Here is a 23,609-nt window from a genome sequence, read left to right on the forward strand (position 1 = left end):
AGTTAGTCAACTCCAGGGGCTTTGTTGTTTTTCAGCCGGCCGATCTCCTCCTGGATTTCCTGGAGATTCGGAGCCGGAAGTCGCATGTTCTGCGCGCGTGCTCCTAGGTTCATTACCATACCGCCACCGTTGTCTGCCATATCGCCATTCAGGTGCTCTTCGTAGTGCTGCCGCCACCTTTGGATCACCTCACGCTCGTTCGTAAGAAGGTTCCCGTTTATGTCCTTACACATATCGGGCTGTGGCACGTAGCCCTTACGTGAACGGTTCAACTTCTCATAGAACTTTCGTGTGTTATTAGCGCGGTACAGTTCCTCCGTCTCTTCACGGTCTCGATCTTCCTGCTGGCGCTTTTTCCTCCGGAAAATCGAGTTTTGTCTGTTCCGCGCCCGTTTGTATCGTGCCTCGTTCGCCCTCGTGCGGTGTTGCAGCAATCTCGCCCATGCTGCATTCTTCTCCTCAACTAACTGCTCACATTCGCCGTCATACCAGTCGTTTCTCTGATCCGGAGCCACCGTGCCTAGTGCAGCGGTTGCGGTGCTTCCAATGGCGGATCGAATATCTCTCCAGCCATCTTCAAGAGATGCTGCGCCTAGCTGCTCTTCCGTTGGGAGTGCCACTTCCAGCTGCTGCGCGTAGTCTTGGGCTAGTCTACCGTCTTGTAGCCACCCAATGTTAAGCCGCGGCGGACGACTCCGACGCGTGTTGATCACCGTCGAGAGTTTTGAGCGCAGACATACTGCGACGAGGTAGTGGTCGGATTCAATATTCGCACTGCGGTAAGTGCGTACGTTCGTGATGTCGGAGAAAGGAATATACATGAAATTTCTAGAAATCATCCAAATGAGTATATAAGCAGTGTTGTAGCACAATTCAAGTCAGTATAATTTTACCATCCGCGACGCGAATATAATCGATAACCGTAGAGTAGAGTGGGTCAAGAGTGCGCGTGGGGTAAGAGTACGTTTTCGATTTTTTTAAGTAATAAAAAAATATAAACTAGCAGCACTGCATCAGTTTGACAGGTATTCTGGCCAACTATTATCATGTGTAATTGTAAACGATTTGAATAAACAACAAGGGAGATATGGAGTTAGATAACTTTTGGTCATTTTGCTAAAAATAATTGGATTTCCGCAACTAGTATTTCATTACTATATATACGTTCAATCAGGTGATTATTATACCATTTCGATAACCTATTGTATAGAGTACTTTATGGTACAGAACACCAATCCGGTTGGTTTTCCAAGAAGTCAAAACCATTACTTGAATGATTTTTGGGACTGTGGGGTAAAAGTACGCAGGAACCGGTGGGGCAAGAGTACGCATATGAATCTTCAAGTTATGATGACAAATCCGTATCTCCGGCTGAAATAAGACTTCTTCCAAAGCGTAAAGATCCACAACTAAGAAAAAAGGGACAGAATTCGAAATTATCACAAGTTTTTAGGATAAGTTGAAGTAATTCAGTGTTAGAAAGGACTTAGCGAACAAAGCACTGGAGCGAAATAATGAAATTGTATTAGGACTTGTTGTACACCTAAACATAGTACGAAAACACAATTTCATCTAAATGATAATTTCATTTAATCAAAAGAAATAAATTACGCAACGTTTAGCTGGGAGGGGTTGGGTGACGATCCATATAATTTTTAGAGGATTCATACAAATAGTGTAAGATGGGGGGGAAGGGTGATGAAATAGCCAAAATTTACGTTACGTGATTGATGAACTTTCTTTGAGGAAAATGCCTTTGTATACGCCACGCGAAACCTGATATATATTTTTACCTCTGTAGTTTTTTGTATATATAAAAAACAATAATTTTTCGTATGAAAGTGCACATTTTTAGGACCCCCTCCCCCTTTAAGAGTTACGTAATCTTTAAACATTCCCTTGCTCATTAAACATCAATTAAATGTTATTAACTCTTATTTGTGTTAATATATACTTAAAGCACATGATTGGATAAATGCGTACTCTTACCCCATCCGATGCGCACTTTTACCCCACCGGTGGGGTAAGAGTGCGGTTTTCACTTGTCTTGCAATAAGGGTTCTACTAAAACGAATCTCAATAATTTCAGTATTTTTTCCACTGGGTAACATAAAGGAAGAGTATATGAATCATCGACACTGATTTGATATGCAGAAGCTTGCTTCATAAGGGCCACATGATCGATTGAAAACTAAGTGCGTACTCTTGCCCCACTCTACTCTATTGTTAACAAAGTGTAGTGTATTGAAAGGTGAATAAAGTGAAGTAGTTCAGTAGTACAAAGTGGTGTTTTCCTAATTAATCCCAGTGTTACAGTCCACTGACCACCTAAGAAGGGAATCGTCTCCTATGTTTCAAGAACATCATTCCATTCCAACGATTGTGTTGAATGTTGGACAAGTCTAATGTTATGTGTACGATGTTTATAATCCCTTGCCAGCCCTGTGAATATGTTGTTGTCTATTGTATGTTGAATGTAAATAATAGTTAAATAAACGACCACCGCGGAGAGCGAATCGCTTGTTTTTCTCGTCCACTTTACGCGTCCGAAATACCCCGCCGGGAGTTGTGTCGGTTCCGCTGTTTACCGTGGGAAGCCTCAGTGATAACTTCCCACAGGTTATTGGCCCAGTGATAGTGGAGAAAACGGTGGATTTCGCTGAGAAAATAGACCCGGAGTGTGAAAGTTTGCCCGCGGACGCTACCCTTTGTGCTTGTCGTTCGGCGGGAGCAAATTTGTTCCACTCGTTAGACTGTGCTGCAGTGGGTGGTTAAAGCAGCTGAGAACGTTGTACATGGTTAAAAGTGATTACCGGGAGGTGGTTAGTGTCCGGATTGCCAGCTGTGTTTCGTTCCATCGAAGCTGGATTCGGAAGCAATTAGTGCGGACTGAGAACCATTTTGTGCAACGAGCTGTAACTGTAGCCGGTGGTGATCGAAGACATTGTTGTGTACCGACTTCGTGTGTGTACGGGATTACAGTGTGCGCCATCAGAAAACGAACGATTTCGAAATGGCTGAAAAAGTTTCGATCGCGCGTTTGGGTAATAAGAATTACCAAACCTGGAAAATTAAAATTGAAATGCTTCTGATCAGTGTCGACCTGTGGCATACGGTGAATGAGAAGAAACCGGAGCCAGAGACTGCGAGATGGTCGAAAGAAGATCAGAAGGCGAGGCCGAGCAATGTAAATAAATACTAAGGTATGGAAATTCATATACTGTGTGCGTGCCTTTCGTGTATGGCGAAAACCCTTTCACTACTACATTCGAGCGAGCTCCCATAAGAAGCCGTGCAAATATGTACGTCACCATTTGCTGTTTACATTTTCTATCATCCACTAATACACTTGCATTTGGTCTTCTTCCTCACCTTCTATCTATGCTCATTGCCTGGCGAGGGCAATGATTATTCTTAACGTCGAAGATAATCAGTTGCCGTTAGTGAAAGACGCCAAATCAGCGGTCGAAGTGTGGAAGAAACTGAAGAAGTACCACGAAAAGGCTACGGTTACGTCGCGAGTGTCGCTTCTGAAGAAGCTGTGTAGTTTTAACTACGAAGAAGGTGCGGATATGGAAGCGCACCTGTTCGCCATCGAAGAGCTTTTTGATAGGCTATCGTGTGCCGGTCAAAATATCGAAAGTTCGCTGCAGGTCGCGATGATCTACCGGAGTTTGCCGGAGTCATACGACGGTCTGGTGACGGCGTTGGAGAGCCGGCCAGACGCGGACCAGACGATCGAGTTTGTGAAACAGCGGCTGATGGACGAGTACCACCGACGGATGGAGAAGCGTGCAGGAATGACCCGTGAGTGTGAGGACCGGGCATTGAGTGTGCACAGAAGAAGAAGAAGCGAACGTGCGAGGGAACGAATTTGTTACCAATGCCGAAAACCGGGACACATCCGGATGAATTGCCCGATGCTGGGGGAGCCGGAAGCGAAAACGGCAGCGAAGAGCGACCCCCGAATTTGTTTCGGCGTGGGAGGCGATCGGCAGCAGGGGAACTGGTACGTAGATAGTGGCTGTTCGAGCCACATGACCAGTGACCGGGCATTCTTCAGCAAAATCGATGTGAATGTGAAGCGGGATGTGACGTTGGCGGATGGTTCTACCGTGAAATCTGCCGGAGTAGGCGAAGGCACGCTGAAGTGTATCGATGGCAACGGCGAAGTGAAGGAGGTAGTAATGAAGGAAGTGTTGTACGTTCCGGGACTGGACAGTGGATTGATTTCGGTCCGGAAACTGGCTCAGAAAGGACTGAGAGTGAACTTCGACAAAGCGCAGTGCGAAATAATTAGCCTCGGAAGAAGAGTGGAAGCCTTTGCTGAACTTCGTGGAGGACTGTATGCCTTGAGAGTTGCAGAAGAAAAGAAGCGGAATTGGCGTATGAGTGTGCAAAGCAAAGCTAGCAATGGGCGTTCGCTTGAGGAGGAGCGCCAAGAGGAAGAAACCGATTTTTATGACTGTGTGGACGAATATTGAGGAGAAACCCGATGCTGTGTGCCGGATGAGTCGTGAATAACGAAGACTAAGCGGTGAAGAAGACGAAGCAGGAGCTGACGACGCAGGGAGAGTACCGAAGACTGAGTGTCCAATTATGTAGAACTTTGTTTGACTTTGTGAGGTAATACTTTGTGGACTTTGTGATATCTGTTAGAGATGATAAACCTCGAGGAGGAGTGTTGAATGTTGGACAAGTCTAATGTTATGTGTACGATGTTTATAATCCCTTGCCAGCCCTGTGAATATGTTGTTGTCTATTGTATGTTGAATGTAAATAATAGTTAAATAAACGACCACCGCGGAGAGCGAATCGCTTGTTTTTCTCGTCCACTTTACGCGTCCGAAATACCCCGCCGGGAGTTGTGTCGGTTCCGCTGTTTACCGTGGGAAGCCTCAGTGATAACTTCCCACATACTCCAGTTCCCAACAGCCAGTTTTGGGACGAAACATTGGTCCTTCGAGCCGGATATTGTACCGGAGATTATCCTGTGAATCTGTTTTGACTACTGCAGTGTTCCTAATTATTAGTATGGAAAATGCCATGAGTGGAATATTCGCCGATTAAACACACCGCACCGGAAACTACCACACCTGTAAATGAAAACCCGCTAGTGAATGAGAACCATGAAGTGATCCAAAACCAAATATCGTTGCCGAATCCTCCATCAAATCAGGAGAATCGTTCGGAGGATTCTCAATCATCGTTCCTTGGATTTGATTGGCAAGCTCAGGTGAGTACGAAGATTATGGAAAAGCTTAATGGACTCTTCCGTCAGCGCAACCAAATAGAGCAAAAGGTTGTACGCATTCAGTTTACTTTGCGAGATCAAAGGCACATGAGCTTGGCCCAACTCAACGTAATCAGTGGAAAGCTCACAGCAGCGTACACTGAGTTCAGCAAATTCCACAGTGAGATTATGGCCTTGATTCCCGATGCTGCTGAGGAAGAACAAGAGGAAATTTACACTGCGTTCGAGGATCGCTACGACAGTGCGTCAACTACAGTTCAAGAGATGATGTTTGTTCTCAATCGCAACTCTCAGTCTACCGTAGCCAAGCCTCAAGTAATAATCCAGCAGCAACCTCTTAAAGCTCCAATTTTCACGTTCGACGGGAGCTACGCCAATTGGCCCAAGTTTAAGGCGATTTTCCAAGACCTAATGGAAAATTTTGCCGATTCCGACGCCATCAAATTGTACCATTTAGACAAGGCTCTAATTGGACCGGCTGCAGCTTCACTCGATGCCAAAATAATGAATGAGGGAAATTACCAACAAGCATGGCAGGTTTTGAGTGAACGCTACGAGAACCAACGAATCATAGTTGAGACTCACCTGCGAGGCCTGCTCAATCTGAGGAAGATGCCCAGTGAATCGTTCAAGAAATTACGTTTCTTGGCGGACGAAGCAACGGGACATGTGGAGAGCCTACGATATCTGAAGCAAGAACTTACCGGCGTATCAGAACACCATGGTCGTATACCTAATCACCGCTGCTCTCGACAAGGTCACTCGTAAGGCAATGGAGTCGACCCTGAAAAGAGGTGAGTTGCCAAGGTACGATCCAACAATTCAATTCCTGAAATCACGCTGTCAAATTCTGGAGAACTTCGTCACAGCTTTCAATCTCGCCGGCATCAAGGATGAAGCCTAGTCCACCACCCAAACTTCTACCACAGAAAACCAACGCCGCCATAAGTTCAAACCAATATGTCAAGTCATGTGAGATTTGTTCTGGTGAACATGTCAACTACCAGTGCTCGCTATTGAAACAACTCACGATAGCGCAGCGAGCCGAGAAGATACGCTGCATCGGACTCTGCTTCAATTGTCTACGTAAAGGCCATCATTCCAAGCAATGCTCTTCCACAAGAACCTGTCAAAAGTGCAACAAGAAACACCACTCATTGCTGCATGAAGAATTTAAGCCATACAACACCGAAGTTGTTCGACCCAACGTTTCTACTCTAATCCGAACGAACGCTTCTTCTCCTGCCTCGTCGCCCTCGACTGTGATTGAACCTGTAACCACGACCTGTTCCTGCAGCAGAACACCGGAGTCCAAAACAGTGTTGTTGCTCACCACCGTAGTTCACGCTTTCGATAAGGAGGGTCAGCCGCATCCTTGTCGAATACTACTAGACAGTGGGTCGCAGGTAAACTTCATCACGGAAAAGATGGTCAATCTCCTTGGAGTTTCGAAAACGAAAACCAATGTCCAAATCACAGGGATCAACGCACTCCGAAGTCTTTCTCGTGAGAAGATTACCGTGACAGTCCGTTCCAGATTTACCGAGTTCCAAGCCTGCATTGAATTCTTGGTGACACCTAAGGTAACACAATCCATACCTTCTGCCAAGTTCGATGTGAGTACCTGGAATCTTCCCGATGGCATTCTACTAGCAGATCCAAAATTCCATACTCCAGACAAGATCGATGCACTCATTGGAGGAGAGCTTTTCTTCGACATTTTCAAGTCCGGTCACATCGCACTAGGTCCAAATCTACCGACGCTTCGTGAAACCTACCTAGGATGGATTGTCGCAGGAACCATCAGTACATCAGGAGATTCAAGTGCAAATGCTTTTCATTCCAATGTTGCAACCATGATGCACAGATTCTGGAAACTCGAAGAAGTACTAACCGCTTCCAGTCGCTCAGCCGAAGAGCAGTCTTGTGAGGACCATTTCTTGTCAACGTATAAGCGTAATTCGTCCGGAAGATTTGTGGTGCAGCTTCCATTCAAACAGAATTTGGACCAACTTGACGACTGTCGCGCTTTAGCACTCAAACGATTCCTGATGTTGGAAAAGCGGTTCAAGCGTGATCACAACTTACGAAGTCAATATATTGATTTTCTTCGTGAGTATGAGTCACTTGGGCACTGCCATCAAGTTGATGAAGCCAACGACCCTCCACATCAAGCCAAGTACTACCTACCGCACCACGCAGTTCTAAGCCTTATGAAGTCTAGTACAAAATGTCGAGTGGTTTTTGATGCTAGTGCGAAGCAAGGATGTTACCGATCATTCAGTAATTTGCGTTCGATCATTTAGTAGTCTGTCAATAACACATAACAGAAGCTGAATTTCAAAATATGTTGTATGGTGGACTTCTAGTGCGAAGGTTTTTCTACAACTTTGCCTAATGGTTCGTTATTATAATTCAACTAATAACGGAGTTAGAGCGCTAGTTGCAGTAACTTAAACTAAATGATTAGAATTTTGTTATCATTTAGTCTAAGTTACTGAAACTATAGCTATAACTCCGTTACTAGTGGAATTCAAACAACGAACAATTAGACAGAGTTGTAGAAAAACCTTCGCACTAGAAGTCCACCATACAACATATTTTGAAATTCAGCTTCTGGAATGTGTCATTGACAAACTACTAAATGATCGAACGCAAATTACTGAATGATCGTTAACATCCTTGGTGCGAAGTCGGAACCTATGAAACTATCTTTGAACGAGGTTCTACAGATAGGTCCTGTCGTACAGAGTAACTTATACTCGATCATGCTGCGCTTCCGAAAATACTCCTATGCTTTTTCCGCTGATATATCGAAAATGTATCGTCAAGTGCTCATTGCGCCGGAGGATGAACGATTTCGAATCTTTTGGCGAGAGGACCCATCACAACCGCTAAGAGTAATGGAACTAAATACGGTTATATATGGAACCGCTTTGGCTCCGTACCAAGCAACGCGCTGTCTCATGCAACTAGCTGAGGATGAAGCTTCGGATTTCCCTGTCGCTTCTCGGATCGTGAGGGAAAATTTCTACGTTGATGACGTATTATCCGGCGCCGATACGTTGGATGAGCTCAGCGAATGTCACTCCCAATTGAAGGCTCTGCTAGCTCGCGGTGGCTTCCAATTACACAAGTGGTGTTCGAATTCTGAGGATTTTCTGCAACATATACCACCGCATGAACGGGAAAAACAGATGTCTTTGCATGAATATGGAGTGAACGATGTCATCAAGGTGCTAGGATTGCTTTGGGATCCCAAAGCCGACAACTTTCTCATCGCCAGCACATCAACCCAACCACAACTTTTGTCACAGTCAATCACGAAACGAACTGTGTGCTCTGACGTTGCAAAACTATTTGATCCACTTGGACTACATCAGATCTCACATGGAACAATATACGCAAATATAACAGCGCACTAGCGCCGCGCCGGAAGAAGTGCTCATTATATTGAGCACCGCTTTGTAGTCCTGGACATCCTGAACAATGTTGCCGAATACAACTTGGGTGTAGGTATGAGGGATCTCAAGCTAAAGCAATATTTCAAATATGCAAGAATATTGCAAGTACACTAGCGCCGCCTATTTGTAAATTTCCTAATTATTTATTCCGTCACATGACAGTCCATTCCCACCAGACGAACTTTGTTAAAGACGTCATCTTTACAAATTTCAAATTTGTGGGGTAAGCATATTTACAATGAGGAAAATTCCATATATCGGAATTACTTGAGTAGTCTAAAATAATGAATTCAAATATACCGCCACCTAGTGACCAAGATCTAAACTAATCAATGCCTCATATCAAAGACAGACAGACAGACAGATCTCGGCGAGTTTTACTAAATTACCAAAAATTAGCTAAAATTATTAAGCTAAAAAAATGGCAGCCACTCAAAGTGGCCTGGGGTCATATTGACCAAGGTTAAAAATATGATTAATTTTGTATAGGCGCTTGGTGCAATTTGGCAGAACCCCGGCCAGTTAAAAAATAGGATCACTGTCTTCGATCATAGGTCGGAAATTTTTGAAATTATTTGGAAAGCCGCAACCATTTCTGTGGCAATTTCATCATGATTCTACTTTTTCTTTTGATGGCAGCGTTCATTCTTCTCCTAGCGTAGGTATGTCCGTTCTTAGGTCTGGTCAATTACGATAACGAACTAGACTCTCTCAAGTTAAATAGAACGCTACCAGCAATCAGATGTTGATAATGGCTCCGGACCTGCGTGCTGAAGAGCGGTAGGCAGGGCTGATAATAGTCATTCTCGTCGTATGAAGAAAGCGAAAAAAAAATAGTCTTCGTCATTGCACGACGCAACAGCTATTTGATTTCTTTGTGCCGACATAATGACGTCTCAAATAAACAAAGTAGGAACTTTGGTAACAATATATCTATAACATTTAAAATGCCTTCATACGTTACTTCAAATTAATTATTACAAAGAATTAATAAAAATCTTCTCATGGCAGCTGCCCCTTGCTAAATTACTGTATGAAGTCTGCATTCTTCGATGTCGTCATGATGATTGATTGATGCAACCATGACGAAAGCTAACGTCGTGCAACTCATTGACGATCGAGTAGCAATGAAGACTCTACAGCTAGTCGATACTGTGGCATTTCGTGCTATCACGATGAATATTTGTCAGCCCTAACGGTAGGGATAGAGTGACATACTAAGGGGCATTTACAAATTACAAAACGCTGGAGGAGAAAGAAGGGGACCAGGTTGAGCGTTATGATCCATACAAAAAAAATTAAACGGTCCATACAACATATGTTACGAGGGGGAGGATGGGATTCCAAAATCATCAAATTTAGAGTTACATAATTTGTGAAAGAACCCTAATACGTCACTCCATCACGATTGACTTCTGCTTAATAGGGCCGAGAATTCGTTCCAAATGCTCATCCAGTCTGGCTTTGAATTGGTCCATATGAACCTGGAATTTCCAGTAAGTGGCAGTCATTAGCCGGTGATTACGTTCCGCCCTTTGAATATTTCACCCATCGCTGTAATTTTTCTTTCAACCTTATTAGGTAGTATGATTTGACATCGCCGTGGTAAACAAAATCTGATTCATCTTTTGATTTGAATGTGCTACAACAATGTGCGCGAAAAGAGCTTATTCTGAAAATAGATTGCGAATATTGGACCATGGGCTTGAATTCATCAGTAACCAGTCGGCAATATCGGTAATATCGGCTTACGCGTGTTTAATAATTCGTCGAACATCTCTATTATAGAGAGTATACTGCCCATGATCGCATATTTGTAACATTTGCATTTTGGTTGATTTTGTAAATCGTTTGTCAACCCCACAAACTGAATCATTTCCAGCTTACCACGGATAAGCAAGATAGTAAAGCCTATTTTACTGTTATGGGATTATATGCAGTAAATTATGCTTTCTGAGCAATTCGAAGGCTTTTTACAAAATGAACAAAAATTCGAGTGTTACAAATATGCGATCATGGGCAGTATAATACCCCTTCCAGTTTTCCAAAAAAAATCGCGGTCTCCTTTTTTCTAACACGTACAATGATCAATTAAAGCTACAAGTAGTACCACGTGTTTACCGCCTTAAAAAAATATTTACGCATCATTTTTGATAATTTATACTTACCTTATAACTCGATGTTTTCAAAAGTATTGGTGTAGAAACCACGTCTATGGCAAGGTGGACAAAACTCGACGACGTATCTTTCAGGAGAACGAGACACGCAAGTAGTAAAGTAGCCACACCAATTAGGACAATAAAATAATATTTTGTTAATACCACAAAATGTTTGAACTGCATGCTCCCGATCGTATCTAGCAACAAAAGAATCCTCTGATAATGCTCCGCGTTTCGAGAGTAGTATTTCCTGTTCTAAATGCTTTACATCGGTTGCTCACAGTTTCAGCAAATACTCCAATCTGAATAAATGTGCCTTTAGCTTAAATTCATCATTATTCTAACATATATTTCATATTTGTGATGATTGCGAGTTAGTGGACCGTCTATCGTAGCTTCTTAGCTTGTTCGAAAATAAAATCAAACCAATACAATAATTACGCAAAAACAAAACTCAAAACAGAAAATCTCCATGCTTCGTACGGGAAATGATTAGTAATCTTTACAGCAGGAATCTGTATCTGGTTGTCAACAAGTATGGAACATTTCAACAGGAAATTTTGGCTTGCGGCTCAAGCATGAACGGGCGGCGGTCTCAACAAGAAATAAACGAAGCTTACTGAAACAACAAAACTTAAACGATATACTACTGATTCGTGTCTCTACAAGTTATTTTGTTCTGAAGGGTGAAAAATAAATTAAATTATGTCGGAATAATCAAAAATACACCATTTCATCGTGCTTTTGTTAGAAATACGTTTTTGTTCAATTCGATATCTACATCGCTTCGGAACGATTCGCCTTCGATTATTTCATCGTTGAAATGCAACGGATTCAACAATCCGGTGGTTCTGTCAAGCGTTGTTTGCCTTTTTCTGGCTTTCTAACAGAAGGTCGCGCGTTTGGAATGGAACCCGGGATAGAGAAGATCAAGTGATGTAACAAATCCAATGAAATGTGATTCTGTACAATAATTTTGAACAAACTAATAAACTAACTGAGAAGTTTGACATTAAACCAAAGGCATATTATCTTTGTGTGTTGCTGCAACCGTGTGCATTATTTTCTTGCTCGGTTTATTTTTCTTTTCGATTTTTCGATCTGATAGGGAATTCTTTTGCTCTTTCTCTTGGCGGAACGTAGAGCACGCGGTTGAGTCAATATCTGAGGTCTCAAGGAAAAGCGAAACCAACAGAATTGGGTACATTTCTCTGGCAGTTTTTGGTAGCTTGCTTGTTTTTTGTATGTGGCTTCTTTTCTAGCTTGCTTTAAATCGATACCCAGGGGAATCGATTGGAGGGCAATTGATATTGTATCGGAAAAGAAAAACTAGCTGAACACAAATATGTTTTTTTTAACTCATTTAATATGAAAAGCTTTCAATTTTATTTCGTGTTTACTTTTCTTTATCTCTTCATTTGTTTGCAATGTACATTTTTATCTGCCTAATCAAATTCTTACAATCGACGCTGCTGACATTTCAAATTAATTGATTAAAGGAAAACTTAATAAACAAATGGTTTCTAGCCTAAGCCGAATGTTTTCTTTGTTTTGTGTAGTTTATTGGAATTCCGGTATTTCTCATAAAAAGAAATAATAAGTAGGTAAGTCAATAGCAAAAATTACAAAAAAAAATCGATAACATTTGATAAAACCAAACATAAAAAGAAATGAATGCTGACAGATGTTGCAACATTTTGCTTTTCTTCAATTTGAATATTCTACCATCGAACATACGAATCTAAAAAATTTCGTTTCTTCCCGAATGTCTCATTCCGTTCTTTCAAATGCACAATGAATAGGTATATTTTCAATATTTTAGCCTTGCGGAGAGTGTTGCTCCAAGGTTCAACACACCCAGAAACGGGCCAATCAGTGCTGCTTGTTCTCTCAGTACACAGGCATTCGTCTATGATTTAATTTATTTTTCTTATGCTCTTTTCTTCAAAAGACCACTTGTTGTTTTACTGTGACATGACTCAGTCGCACGACAACGCATGCAAGTCATGCGTGCTGTTTTGTTTAGGAAACAAATAATAGCTTGCTTTACTAATCTCTACTAAGGATACTTTTGTTTCTTGATGTTTGTTGTTTTCAACATTAAATTACTCGTATCAGCTAAATTGTTTAAGTGCTAGTATTTTTTGTTCAGTAAATGATCTGCAGTTGTGTTGAGGGAGATAAGATATTAACTTTGTGTTTGACTATATAATTGTTATGTTCTTAGATCCTAGGGTCAATTTGATTGTAATGCCTCTTTCTCATTGTGTTTTTACTCTGCAACGTTGCGGAGATTTGCTGCTACGTCGTTTTTTTTTTCTTTCGTTAGGATAGGCATATCGAGAAGTGCTCTACCACGATTGGAGTTGAATGGGGCGTGGCATCAGCAGATTGTTTATCGTTAGTCAGGACATTAAACGGAAGTGTAGAACTGGGAATGTCGCTTGAAAGCTATGCATGTATTTTTAGACTTCTGGAGCTTTGCTTATTCTTAGGAACAGGAAAAACCAATCGTAAATGCTGTCCATTTCCATTTGTTCAGTCTCAAGAGATGCTTTATGTATAGGCTTTGTTTTGTTTGCTGTTTGTCATGGAATATTTTGAATTAACTTGACTAAGGACAGACAATGAACCAATAAGAGCTGACAAGTTGACGGCGAATAGGTTCAATAAGAATGAAAATTCTAGAATGTTTACCAATTTCTATAGTATTTGGATCGATCATGTACATTAGGAACTTGATAAAAGGTACGTAAAATCTGTGATGTCAATGACGGTGAAATACGAAAACGTTGTTGGAAATATAAAGCAAATTTAATTTTAAAATTTTGGAATTTTATATCGACAGCCTTTGAATGATTACAGTCCATGAGCTCCCAAAAAACTCGAAACTTCAAAAAATCGTAAAATTTTGAATTTCCCTATTTTTCAACTCGTAACATGTAAGTGAAGTCCAAGATACGAGCATATGATATCAGGTTGGTTGTGATTATCACATGTAGTATTCAAAGTTCGTACATCGTCTACCCAAATCAGTAATCAAGCAAAATTTGGATATTCCAATGCAATGCGTAAAAAGGTGAGTTATCGTAAACAAAGCGGGAGCTCAAAAAAATAAAATTTGCTCGAAAGCTTTCAACCTACAGTGTTTCTGCTCCATAATTCAGACTCATGTACCCATATTCAAGGACAAATATTCAAAACCTTGTGATTCAGTGAACAACGATTGTGTATGATTGAGTGCGAATACAACTTATATATGAACATGTTTTGAATAGTGAAGCAGATGTCGTTTATTTTAGGTTACGCAAAATTCGTAAAAATAAAAGGGAGGCTGAAAGTTATATTGCCGTGAGAAGAACTCACAACGTAAATCAACTAAACTGATGATATAGGTAATGAGATTATGCAATTTACTTCCATATATAAATGGATCGCTATTCCGGTTACTTTCAATTCTAAAATAATTGTGTAGTTGGTCACAGATAAAATGTATGCCCATATAGATTTCATAATCGATCAGTTAAAAAAAAAGTATTAAAACACAGGACACAGTTTACTTAAACGCTAAGGCTAAAAAGAGACATATACCTCAAGATTACTGCACCGTGGGGTATGACTGCACAAAACCCACAATCTAGGCCTTTGTCTACAATTTCAAATACTTTGGAATGCACGATAACTTCTCACCTACACACTAAGGTTTTAGAATTTGTTGAATGCTTCTCTGAAAAAAGCGCGTCTAATCTATATATACAATACTGTTAATTATAAGGGCACTATATGTACAATAATCCTAATCTCGATTCGCGCACCACTTTCCCTTCTTCGAGCCGTGTCTCTCCAGGAAAGAAGAAATCGTGCATACCATTCTCTTTATCGCGCGACCCATCACATGGGCTCGCAAAAATCTCATCACGATACGGAATAAAAAATAAATCCGAAAAATGGTAAAATAAAGAACAAACGAAAATAAAACAGAATCTCTAGTAGCGACTTACTTGCTGGTGCAGCTGGATATGGGTTGTGCCACCGTCGTGTTTAATCTGTACCGGGGCCAATGGCGGCGGCTGGGCTACCACGGCCTGCTGCTGGGACGGCTGAATGGCCAAGTAGATTTTCGTCGGTCCGAGAACACCCTGCTTACCGTTAGATTCCTGGGCTACTCAACAAAAAGAAAATCAATACGTTAGGTAAATCATTCGAATTACGTGTTGCATGCGATGGATTACTAACCTTTGAGCAGCTGTTGTTTGACCTGTTGCTGCACTAGGGCGGACTGCGCAGGGGTAAATTCGGAACCTTGCAAACCTTGCAGCACTATTCGCGGGCCCTGCTGAGTCTGTATCACCTGGGCAGTGACGCATTTGATGACCGTTCCTGGCGGTTGGCCTTGCAGTAAGGTCTGCTCCACCGGATCCAGTGCCTGTTGCTGCTGTTGAGTCGCGGCGGCAAGCTGCTGGAACGTAGTTTGAGATGTTCCTGATGCGTTGAATGCTTGCTGGACGACCGTGGTTTGTGCTATTGGCTGCTGTACAACCTGCTGGATGGTCGTTTGTTGCACCGGAGCGGCTTGCATGACTTGTTGCATTGGCTGAGCTTGAACTGGTGCAGCGGGAGGATCGACCGCATTTGCCAAAGGAATGATTTGCGCGGTTCCGTTGGGTTGTGTTTTAATGTGGGCAACAACCTGTGCCTGATTATTACCCAAGGGCCGTATCAGCACTTGCTGACCATTGAAGTTGGCCAGTTGGAGCTTGCCACTGGACAGCTGTTGTGTTAGGCTTTGGCCTTGGGAGAGAGGAGACGATTGCGCTTGAATAGTTTGAACCTGTGGCTGCGGGGTTGATTGTGTAGCAACAGGTTGCTGTATCTGTATCTGAATCTGCTGGGGTTGCTGAGGCTGTGGCGAGGAGGTAACGATTTGATGCACTTGCTGTACTTTCGGTTGTACCTGTTGGATTGGCTGTATCTGTTGGATCGGTTGGTTCTGCTGGATTTGAATGGGTTGATTGCTGATAATCTTTTGGCCACCACCTATCATAATCCGTTGGCCACCGATCATGATCTGTTGACCTGGTGAGGCAACGATCTGTTGAACTACCTTTTGCCCACCGGCTTGGTTGATAATAATCTGCTGGGGAGATGTAGCGTTCTGGATTAGTATCTGTTTCTGCACGGGCTGGCCGGTGGGAGTTGTGGCGACCAGAACCTTCTGCGTCTGCACCGGACTTTGACCAGAGTTCGATTCAACCACGACTTTTTGCCCAGCGTTTTGCAGCAGTTGCTGTAAATTGGATTGTGTAACCACTTTCTGAACGGGACTTCCTGTTGTGGTTATCAGCTGTCCACTTGAGGTGATAATTTTCTGCACTGTTCCCTGCTGATTGTTGATGATTATCTTCTGCGGCGTAACCGGCTGTTGCGGTGTCGTACTGGTCGCTTGCACCTTTGGGAGAAAAGGATGATAAATGAGGTAATTTTAACTGTAAACCATATCTCTAGGAACTTTTTTCAAATTGGCCTAATTGATTCTGACCTTGATTTTTGGAATGGTGATCTTGCTCTTAATTCAAACTATTTTGGTCAACTAATGCACCCAACAGAAAAAATAGATTGTGATCTATCTGGTAGTAACGTCAGTTGAACGAAATATGTTAAACAGATAGAGTATGAGTCGTTTCAAATTTCAAGGTCAAATGTAACAGTTACGCCTATTTGAAAAATGTTCCTAGATCTGATTGTTACAATACATAAATACAGTGTTGACCCGATTTTGTCAATCCCCGATTTTGTCTACCATGCTGAGGTTGGCTGGGTTCGATTCCCGGGGCCGGTTCATTTTTTGCGGTTTGGAAATTTTCCCGACTTTCTTGGCATTAAGTAACATAGTACTAGCCTCATGATATTCGAATGCAAAAATTGTAATTGGCTTAGAAACTTCGTAGTTAATAACTTTGGAACTGCTTAATGGAGGCGGCAATGTCCCAGTAGGGGTTGTAAAAAAACAACCAGATCAAGCCCACAATTCAGTGAACCACAAAATGAACCATCCTGAAAAGTAATTCGAGTATTCACCTGTAGGAGGTAACCAATCGGATAACTTTTGATCGTAGAGCGTAGTTTGGTTATCTGGAATTTTTCCCCTGAAAATTACGCTTGTGACTTTGGTGTATACTGCCTTTATTTGTGTGGCAGTCCGATGTCAGTTTTCTCTGACTAGATTAATTTACCGTTGATTTTTTCAAACTTGTTTTACATGGAGAAGAAATACAGGAAAATCTAATCAATTGATAAAAAACCGCAATCTTTCTGAAAATTTGACGAAAACATGCTGAAAGCTGCACATGAAGCGGAGAGATTTAGCTGTCATGTAAATTGATAGTCTCAGTGCTTTGTGAAAATGTTAAAAAAAATCGCATTTTAAGGTGGGTGTCCAAAATTTAACGTGGACAGGCATGGATTTTTGTATATTCTGAACTTTTATGTGAATAACAATCAAGATCTACTATTTTATCCATTTTTTAAACGGAAGACAATTTTAAGCTCTCCTGTAAAAAATCAAAATCGTTAAAAATTCTGTATAAAATTATACTGGAACTGGATAAGTATCATATTTTTTATCGCAAATTTTGCCGTCTAACTGCAAATCAATGTTTTTCGATGTTTCTGCATACATTTTCCCATATAGTAAAAAGTAAAAGCGAAGACCACTTTATCAAGAAGACTGGCAGCTCTGGCATTTTTCCATACAAGCGGTCAACTTCATTGCCGACAGAGCCTCTTCTGAGTTGAAGTGGTAGCTTGTTATCTGTGTGGTAGTGATCTTAGCTGACAAAACTTTAATCGTCAGCTCAAGATAAAACTCCGAATATTGTTCGGCTTAAAGTTATATTGATCTCATAAAATTGAAATACGTTTAATCTCAGTGTACTTCTCGATAATTTTTTTTAGCATAATTTAAATGTGGTTTTGATATATTTTGATTGATCGTGTAACTGAGGATACAGTGTCAATTCACTCACACAAACAAACATAGTACCACCTCGGCTCACCGACAGCGCTGCTAACAGTGTCGCCCGATTTCAGGCTGTGTTGCCAGTCTTCTTGATAATGTGGTCTTCGGTAAAAGGCATGTGGGTGGTCTTTATATATCAAGCGAAAGGTTTTCCTTCCTGCTCTTTAGAACAGCAAAACTAGTTATAATCCTCAAAATTGATTAATCCATAATAGGAACGCATGCACCAGTTGTGGCACTATTCTTATTTTTGGTTCCTTATTTGGCAAATCACTTTGTTTTCTTATGGGATTGGCCAAATTGGGGCCACTAGTGCGACTGGTGCAAAGGACGTCAAAAATTAAGCAAAATCAAATTTTACAATTATGCTTTGCTTGTTTTGAAGGAGATCAAAGGTGTTATCTTATCATATGAATATGCTTTATCGATATGAACTTGGTTTGCGGTGATTTGATTGGCCATTTGACATATAAAGCACTAGTGCGACAACTGATTCTATAGCCATAACTGGAACATCTAGCCTAAACTTCCACCGACCAAATGTGACCGATTTGACTAAAATTTTGACCAGCGCATCAGGGCATCAAATGGTATCGAAGAGAGCCTATCGAAGAGTCCTATCAAGAAATTTGAAAAAAGTTTTTCCCATACTAATTTGAGCCACCCTAGTGCATGTCTTTCTGCTCCATTTCCAATGAAAAAAAATGAAGTACACCAGATTCTGTTTTTACACGGCCGTGTAAAAAAATCCCATACAAAATTTTTGCAAAGTTGCTCCATTTTCCATGATTTGTCGATTTCTCGAACTTTTTTCTGATATTTCTTAAAATTAATGGGAGGCCTCTTTAGATTGAGATACTCCGCTGTTGTGTCCGGAGGAGAAATATAACTTTAATATGTACCGTTTGGACTTTTGGAGTACTATGTCCTGAGCCCTACATTTTTTCCCTGTTCGGATGTGCCACTGAGACCATTTATCTTTGTCAGTGTAAAATTCCTACCCTGGCTTTTGTTTAAGGTCGTTTCGTTTATTCGCACCGCTTGCACCGGTGTAGGCAAACTTGCACTGGAATCGTTCGTTTTTAAAAACGGTGCAGTTCCATTATTGCACCTTTTTGCCACCGGTGCAGAAAAATCTACACCCTTTCCAAAGCAAGTGTAGCGGGTAGGCACCGCGTGGCACCAATACTTGTGTGATGTGGAGCTGTCATAAGTATCCTATTAGCTTTCTTATTAGGTCTTTCGGGTAGCTTTGTTTTTATTTTATTATCTGCTGATATCATTGAAATTATATTTAATAATTTGTATCAAGCACCGGAGACGAGCCAGCCTCGGGCTGAAAGTCTCCCTAATAAAGACATAAAAAAAATGTGTCAATGTTGTCGAAGTAGAATTAAAAGCTGCAAAGAAGCTTTATCCAAGAACTTTCTATAAATGTACAATTTCTTATAATGTTTATGAATTATTCCAATTATCAGTGATTGGAATAAACGGCTAAATATATCAAAATCAACAAAAGTAGGTAGACATTAAAAAAGGAGATCAAATTTAACAGAACATATTAAATTTTCATACAGAAAAATGTTTTTATGCACTAGCCATTCAATAACTGCAACATGTTTTACTTAAATGTTAACTTTTGATAATGTAGTAAATCGATTAGTCAGTCTATTTTACCTTTTTCAAACGAATATTGACATGACATAATCACTGTGAAATTCTGAAATAGATCTCAAATTATAGTCGATTTACATAACTATGCTGAAATCGGAAAACAATTTAAATTTGCACATATGCGGTCAAGAGCAGTGTTCTTGTTTACTTCAATCAGTTTTACGCATCATACCATTTTTATAGCAATGATACAAATAATATCTTTTGTCTTTATTTAGGTGGACTTCAATTAAAAACTTGGATCATACAATATCTGAATTTTTCTGCTATTAATATAAATGTATTGAGTAAAAGAACAAAAGTTTCCAAAGACCGACTTTGAAGTAAAACCTGCAACGTGCTATTTTGTGTTGAAGTCTAAAATTTTTTTTTTTTTATAAAACTCAGATTCTACGACTACAATCATTTGAATACTGTCATCCGGGGTGACAAATGGGGTTGAGAATTAGTCAATCAACAACTTAGAATGTTTTAGTAGCAGAAAAAAAACTAATTAATTATAAGAGTCCCTTTTGAACGATTTTGTTTATCGACCTCTTGGCTGTCAGTAACAGCAATGACTTATTCTTAACAAAAGATATTTTAGTTACTAGATAAAGATTGTCGCTGTCGTCGCTATCCGAAACATCTTTTGCTGGCGAGGTTAGGGGATCTAAATGTCAATTAAGGAAAAATACATACGATTTGACAGTTTGATACCATACATGTTTCGGACAGCAGAACAAAGGGAACCGAAGCGACAATCTTTATCTAGTAACTAAAATATCTTTTTTCTAAACCTATCGTCACCCCGATGGCAGTATTTGAATCAACCTTAGATAGTAGTTGTCAAATAAATACTAAACTAATAATATGATTAGAATTCAGCAACTTTTCCATGGATAGATTTTATAAATTTCTAGCATTCACAATTTATCAAATCCTACAGGGGCCCTTTGTTTTTTTTGCTGATTTTTCTACATTTAAATATGTTACTAACAATAAACAAAACGCATAAGAAACTTCTTTTTACGTTTTCAATATGCCAAATTAAATTTGAAAAAAAATGTGTAATATGAAGTAGATATAAAAAAAAACATTAAAAACAAGACGAAAATATAACATAAATCCTTTAATAAATCTTAATAATATTTACTTGCTATTTGGTACTCGATAAATTTGATTGACGACATCACCAACACCATCGAAAACATGTGTTGGAAGTCAAAAAGTTGCACCCAAACCGTTCGTATTTGCGGTGGCAAACGTTGCACCGCCGGTGTACACCGTTCGGAATAAACGAAAACGACATAAGATCAGCTTTCACGTATGGTTTGTATTCGATCAGCAGCTCCGTGTAGAGCTACGTAGCACGGGTCTCGGCAACAGTTTTCTGCCGTTCATCACGGTTTGGAAAGTTTTGTATCTTTTGGGCTTTTAATTCAGCTCTTGACTACACCTTCGGGACGTAACTTTGGAAAACGCCGACCTTTTCGGCAACATTAATGTTGATATGTTGGTATTTCTGGTGAAATTACTTCTAACCTTTCCCTCCATCTTCCTACAGCTCCCAGTTTCCTTCTTGCTCTACGCTTGTCATCCAAAGTCGATGGGTCATTGAACCCTTTCGGCACTCTTGAAACGGTTGAGTCACTGATTTTCAGCATTTTTTCTAAACCAAGATGGGACAGCTTCGAATTTGCCAAGTCAGCGTACACACTTTTTTCACGCTTCTCCACTTGACTCACTTCCATCTTGAACGCAAAACAAACCACACAATTAACCATTCACATTATGCAAACATCACACTACAAAAATAAACTTTGTAAAATTTGGTTAACCCTTTCAGGACGGATGGGTCATAGCGTTTTAGATTGGCTGTGTAAAATCACAGAAGAGAGATAGGTCACCACTTTCTTCAGCAAAACTGTTCACCAGGATGTTGGCTTTGCAGGAAAAATATCAGGGGTCAAGTTTGACTATACCCTGAAGACCCAGATATCCAAAACCTTGGAAAGAATTATAAATCTGGCATGTTTGAATCCTAAATCACACTGTTTGATAGTTCTGAATACTCAAACAAGTTGAGCCATCCTGAACGTTATGCGTGTGATTTATTTTCAGGAATACGAGATACTCAAGATCAGAGTGTAAAATAATCGAAATTTTTTGGTGAAGTCCACCTTTCTTTACTTGTCAGCTCACTTCCAGACACATTCATAGTCGGCTCTGGACGGTCAATTTTCGGTTGAATATTAGTCATTGAATATTTATGCACATTTTACAAATTGATAAATTATCTGAAATCTGAACACGTTTCAAATGAGTAAAGCAATTTATCACATAGAACTGAATCTTATTTTCATCCGCGCGGCACTTTCAACGGTAAACAACAACATAAACAATGCTAATTATGTTTTTTCTCCACATAGTAAGCACACTCAGTGACAGTCGAATGAATGAGTTGGTGGAGCAATCGTCTGACTATGTCATTCTATGTTTTGAATATTCATGCGATGTTTATCAAAATTCGGACTGAATTTGCTTCATGAAGAAGAATATTTTAAGCTCTGCTCAAGGTAGTCCAAAACGTTCATTAGTTTAGCCCACGGTATCTATCAGATCAATCAAGGCTTCGACCAGTGTCCTCATCGTCGGTATACACGCAATTTGTTTCAATAAGCATATACGCATCATGCAAATATAATTTTCGTAAATACGGGATGCTAAAGATACTCCAAAACGTTCTGGAGCTCAGCCCACGGTATCTATCAGATCAACCAAGACTTTTGCAATGTCTTCACCGTCGGTATTCGCCCAATCTGGTCCAATAAGCATCATATACGCATCATGCAAACTAAATTTTCTTGAATACGAGATGCTCAAAGTATTCCAAAACGTTCTGGAGTTTTGGAATGGGTAATACGAAGAGCAGGGATTAACACGAGTGGTACAATTTTCAGTAAGTCCGTCCAGCTATTTGGCTTCACCGACGCCATAGATATTATGGCACGTAACTCTGAGAAGATGGAGGAAACCTACATCAGACTGAAGAGGGAAGCTAAGCGGATCGGACTGGTCATCAACACGTCGAAGACGAAGTACATGATAGGAAGAGGTTCAAGAGAAGACAATGTGAGGCATCCACCGCGAGTTTGCATCGTAGTGGCGAAATCGAGGTGGTAGAAGAATTTGTGTACTTGGGCTCACTGGTGACTGCCGAAAATGATACCAGTAGAACAGAACCATCAGAGTAACCAAGAAAATAATTTTAGTATGGCATCATTTGCTTCCACGAGTCGATATCGAGTCGAAGAACCTCGAATCATGGAGGGCCTATTGTAGTTTGAGAAAATAATTAATAAAATCATATCGGCTCAATGAACCTGCTGGGACGTTTAACGCTGCACGAATACATTTGTCATGTCCCAAAAAGTTCGAGATAACACCAAATCTCGACGTTTTCTGCATTTCTATGACACACGCTAACTTTCACCTACTCAGTGACTGAGTAAAATTGTATGCGGAGTGCCCATTCACCGGAGGTCTTGCCTGCCGCATTTTCGCGGAGTCTATCTGAAGAAACTGTAGAGCATTCGCCACCACGCTGCTGCTCCGTGAATTCAAAGGGACCACATCCGGTTGGACTGAATTACCATACTAAAGGGACCAACAAATTATCTACTGGTCCCGAACCGGACATACACCGTTCTCACACAATGTTGGTGCGAGCCCCATTCGGACACCCTGCGGTCTATGGCGCCCATAATTCGGCTGAACATACCTGTGTCCAAAATACCACATTCATAGAGAAGCGGATGGAGTCCCCAGGTATCTAGCACCCCCAATCCTACCCACTACGTTTAACAATAGCCAACATCTTTGAGTTTTCCATTGTTCGGTTGAAATTGGGTTTCCCACTGACAATTCTATTTTGTAAACAAACCATTTATGCGAAAGTATGAATGTGAGAAGTATTTCAACAAAAATATTGATATCGTTAATAAATTTTCATATTTCAATCGGCACCAAGCGCTCTATTTCGCCAAAATATCATGATA

General features: G+C 40.7%; 1 protein-coding gene across 1 annotated transcript in view; it reads right to left on the reverse strand.

The window, feature by feature from the left end:
- LOC134203043 (nucleosome-remodeling factor subunit NURF301-like) overlaps positions 1-23,609 on the reverse strand; it is a 43,291-nt gene that overhangs the window by 13,040 nt on the left and 6,642 nt on the right. Inside the window, exons 7-8 of the mRNA XM_062678022.1 lie at positions 15,114-16,326; positions 14,879-15,039 (exon numbers count right to left, since the gene is read on the reverse strand). Of these exons, the coding sequence (XP_062534006.1) occupies positions 14,879-15,039; positions 15,114-16,326 (1,374 nt within the window). The remainder of the gene's footprint in view (positions 1-14,878; positions 15,040-15,113; positions 16,327-23,609) is intronic.

This window comes from Armigeres subalbatus, unplaced genomic scaffold (genome assembly GCF_024139115.2).
Source record: "Armigeres subalbatus isolate Guangzhou_Male unplaced genomic scaffold, GZ_Asu_2 Contig1607, whole genome shotgun sequence".
NCBI classification, from domain to species: Eukaryota; Metazoa; Arthropoda; class Insecta; order Diptera; family Culicidae; genus Armigeres; species Armigeres subalbatus.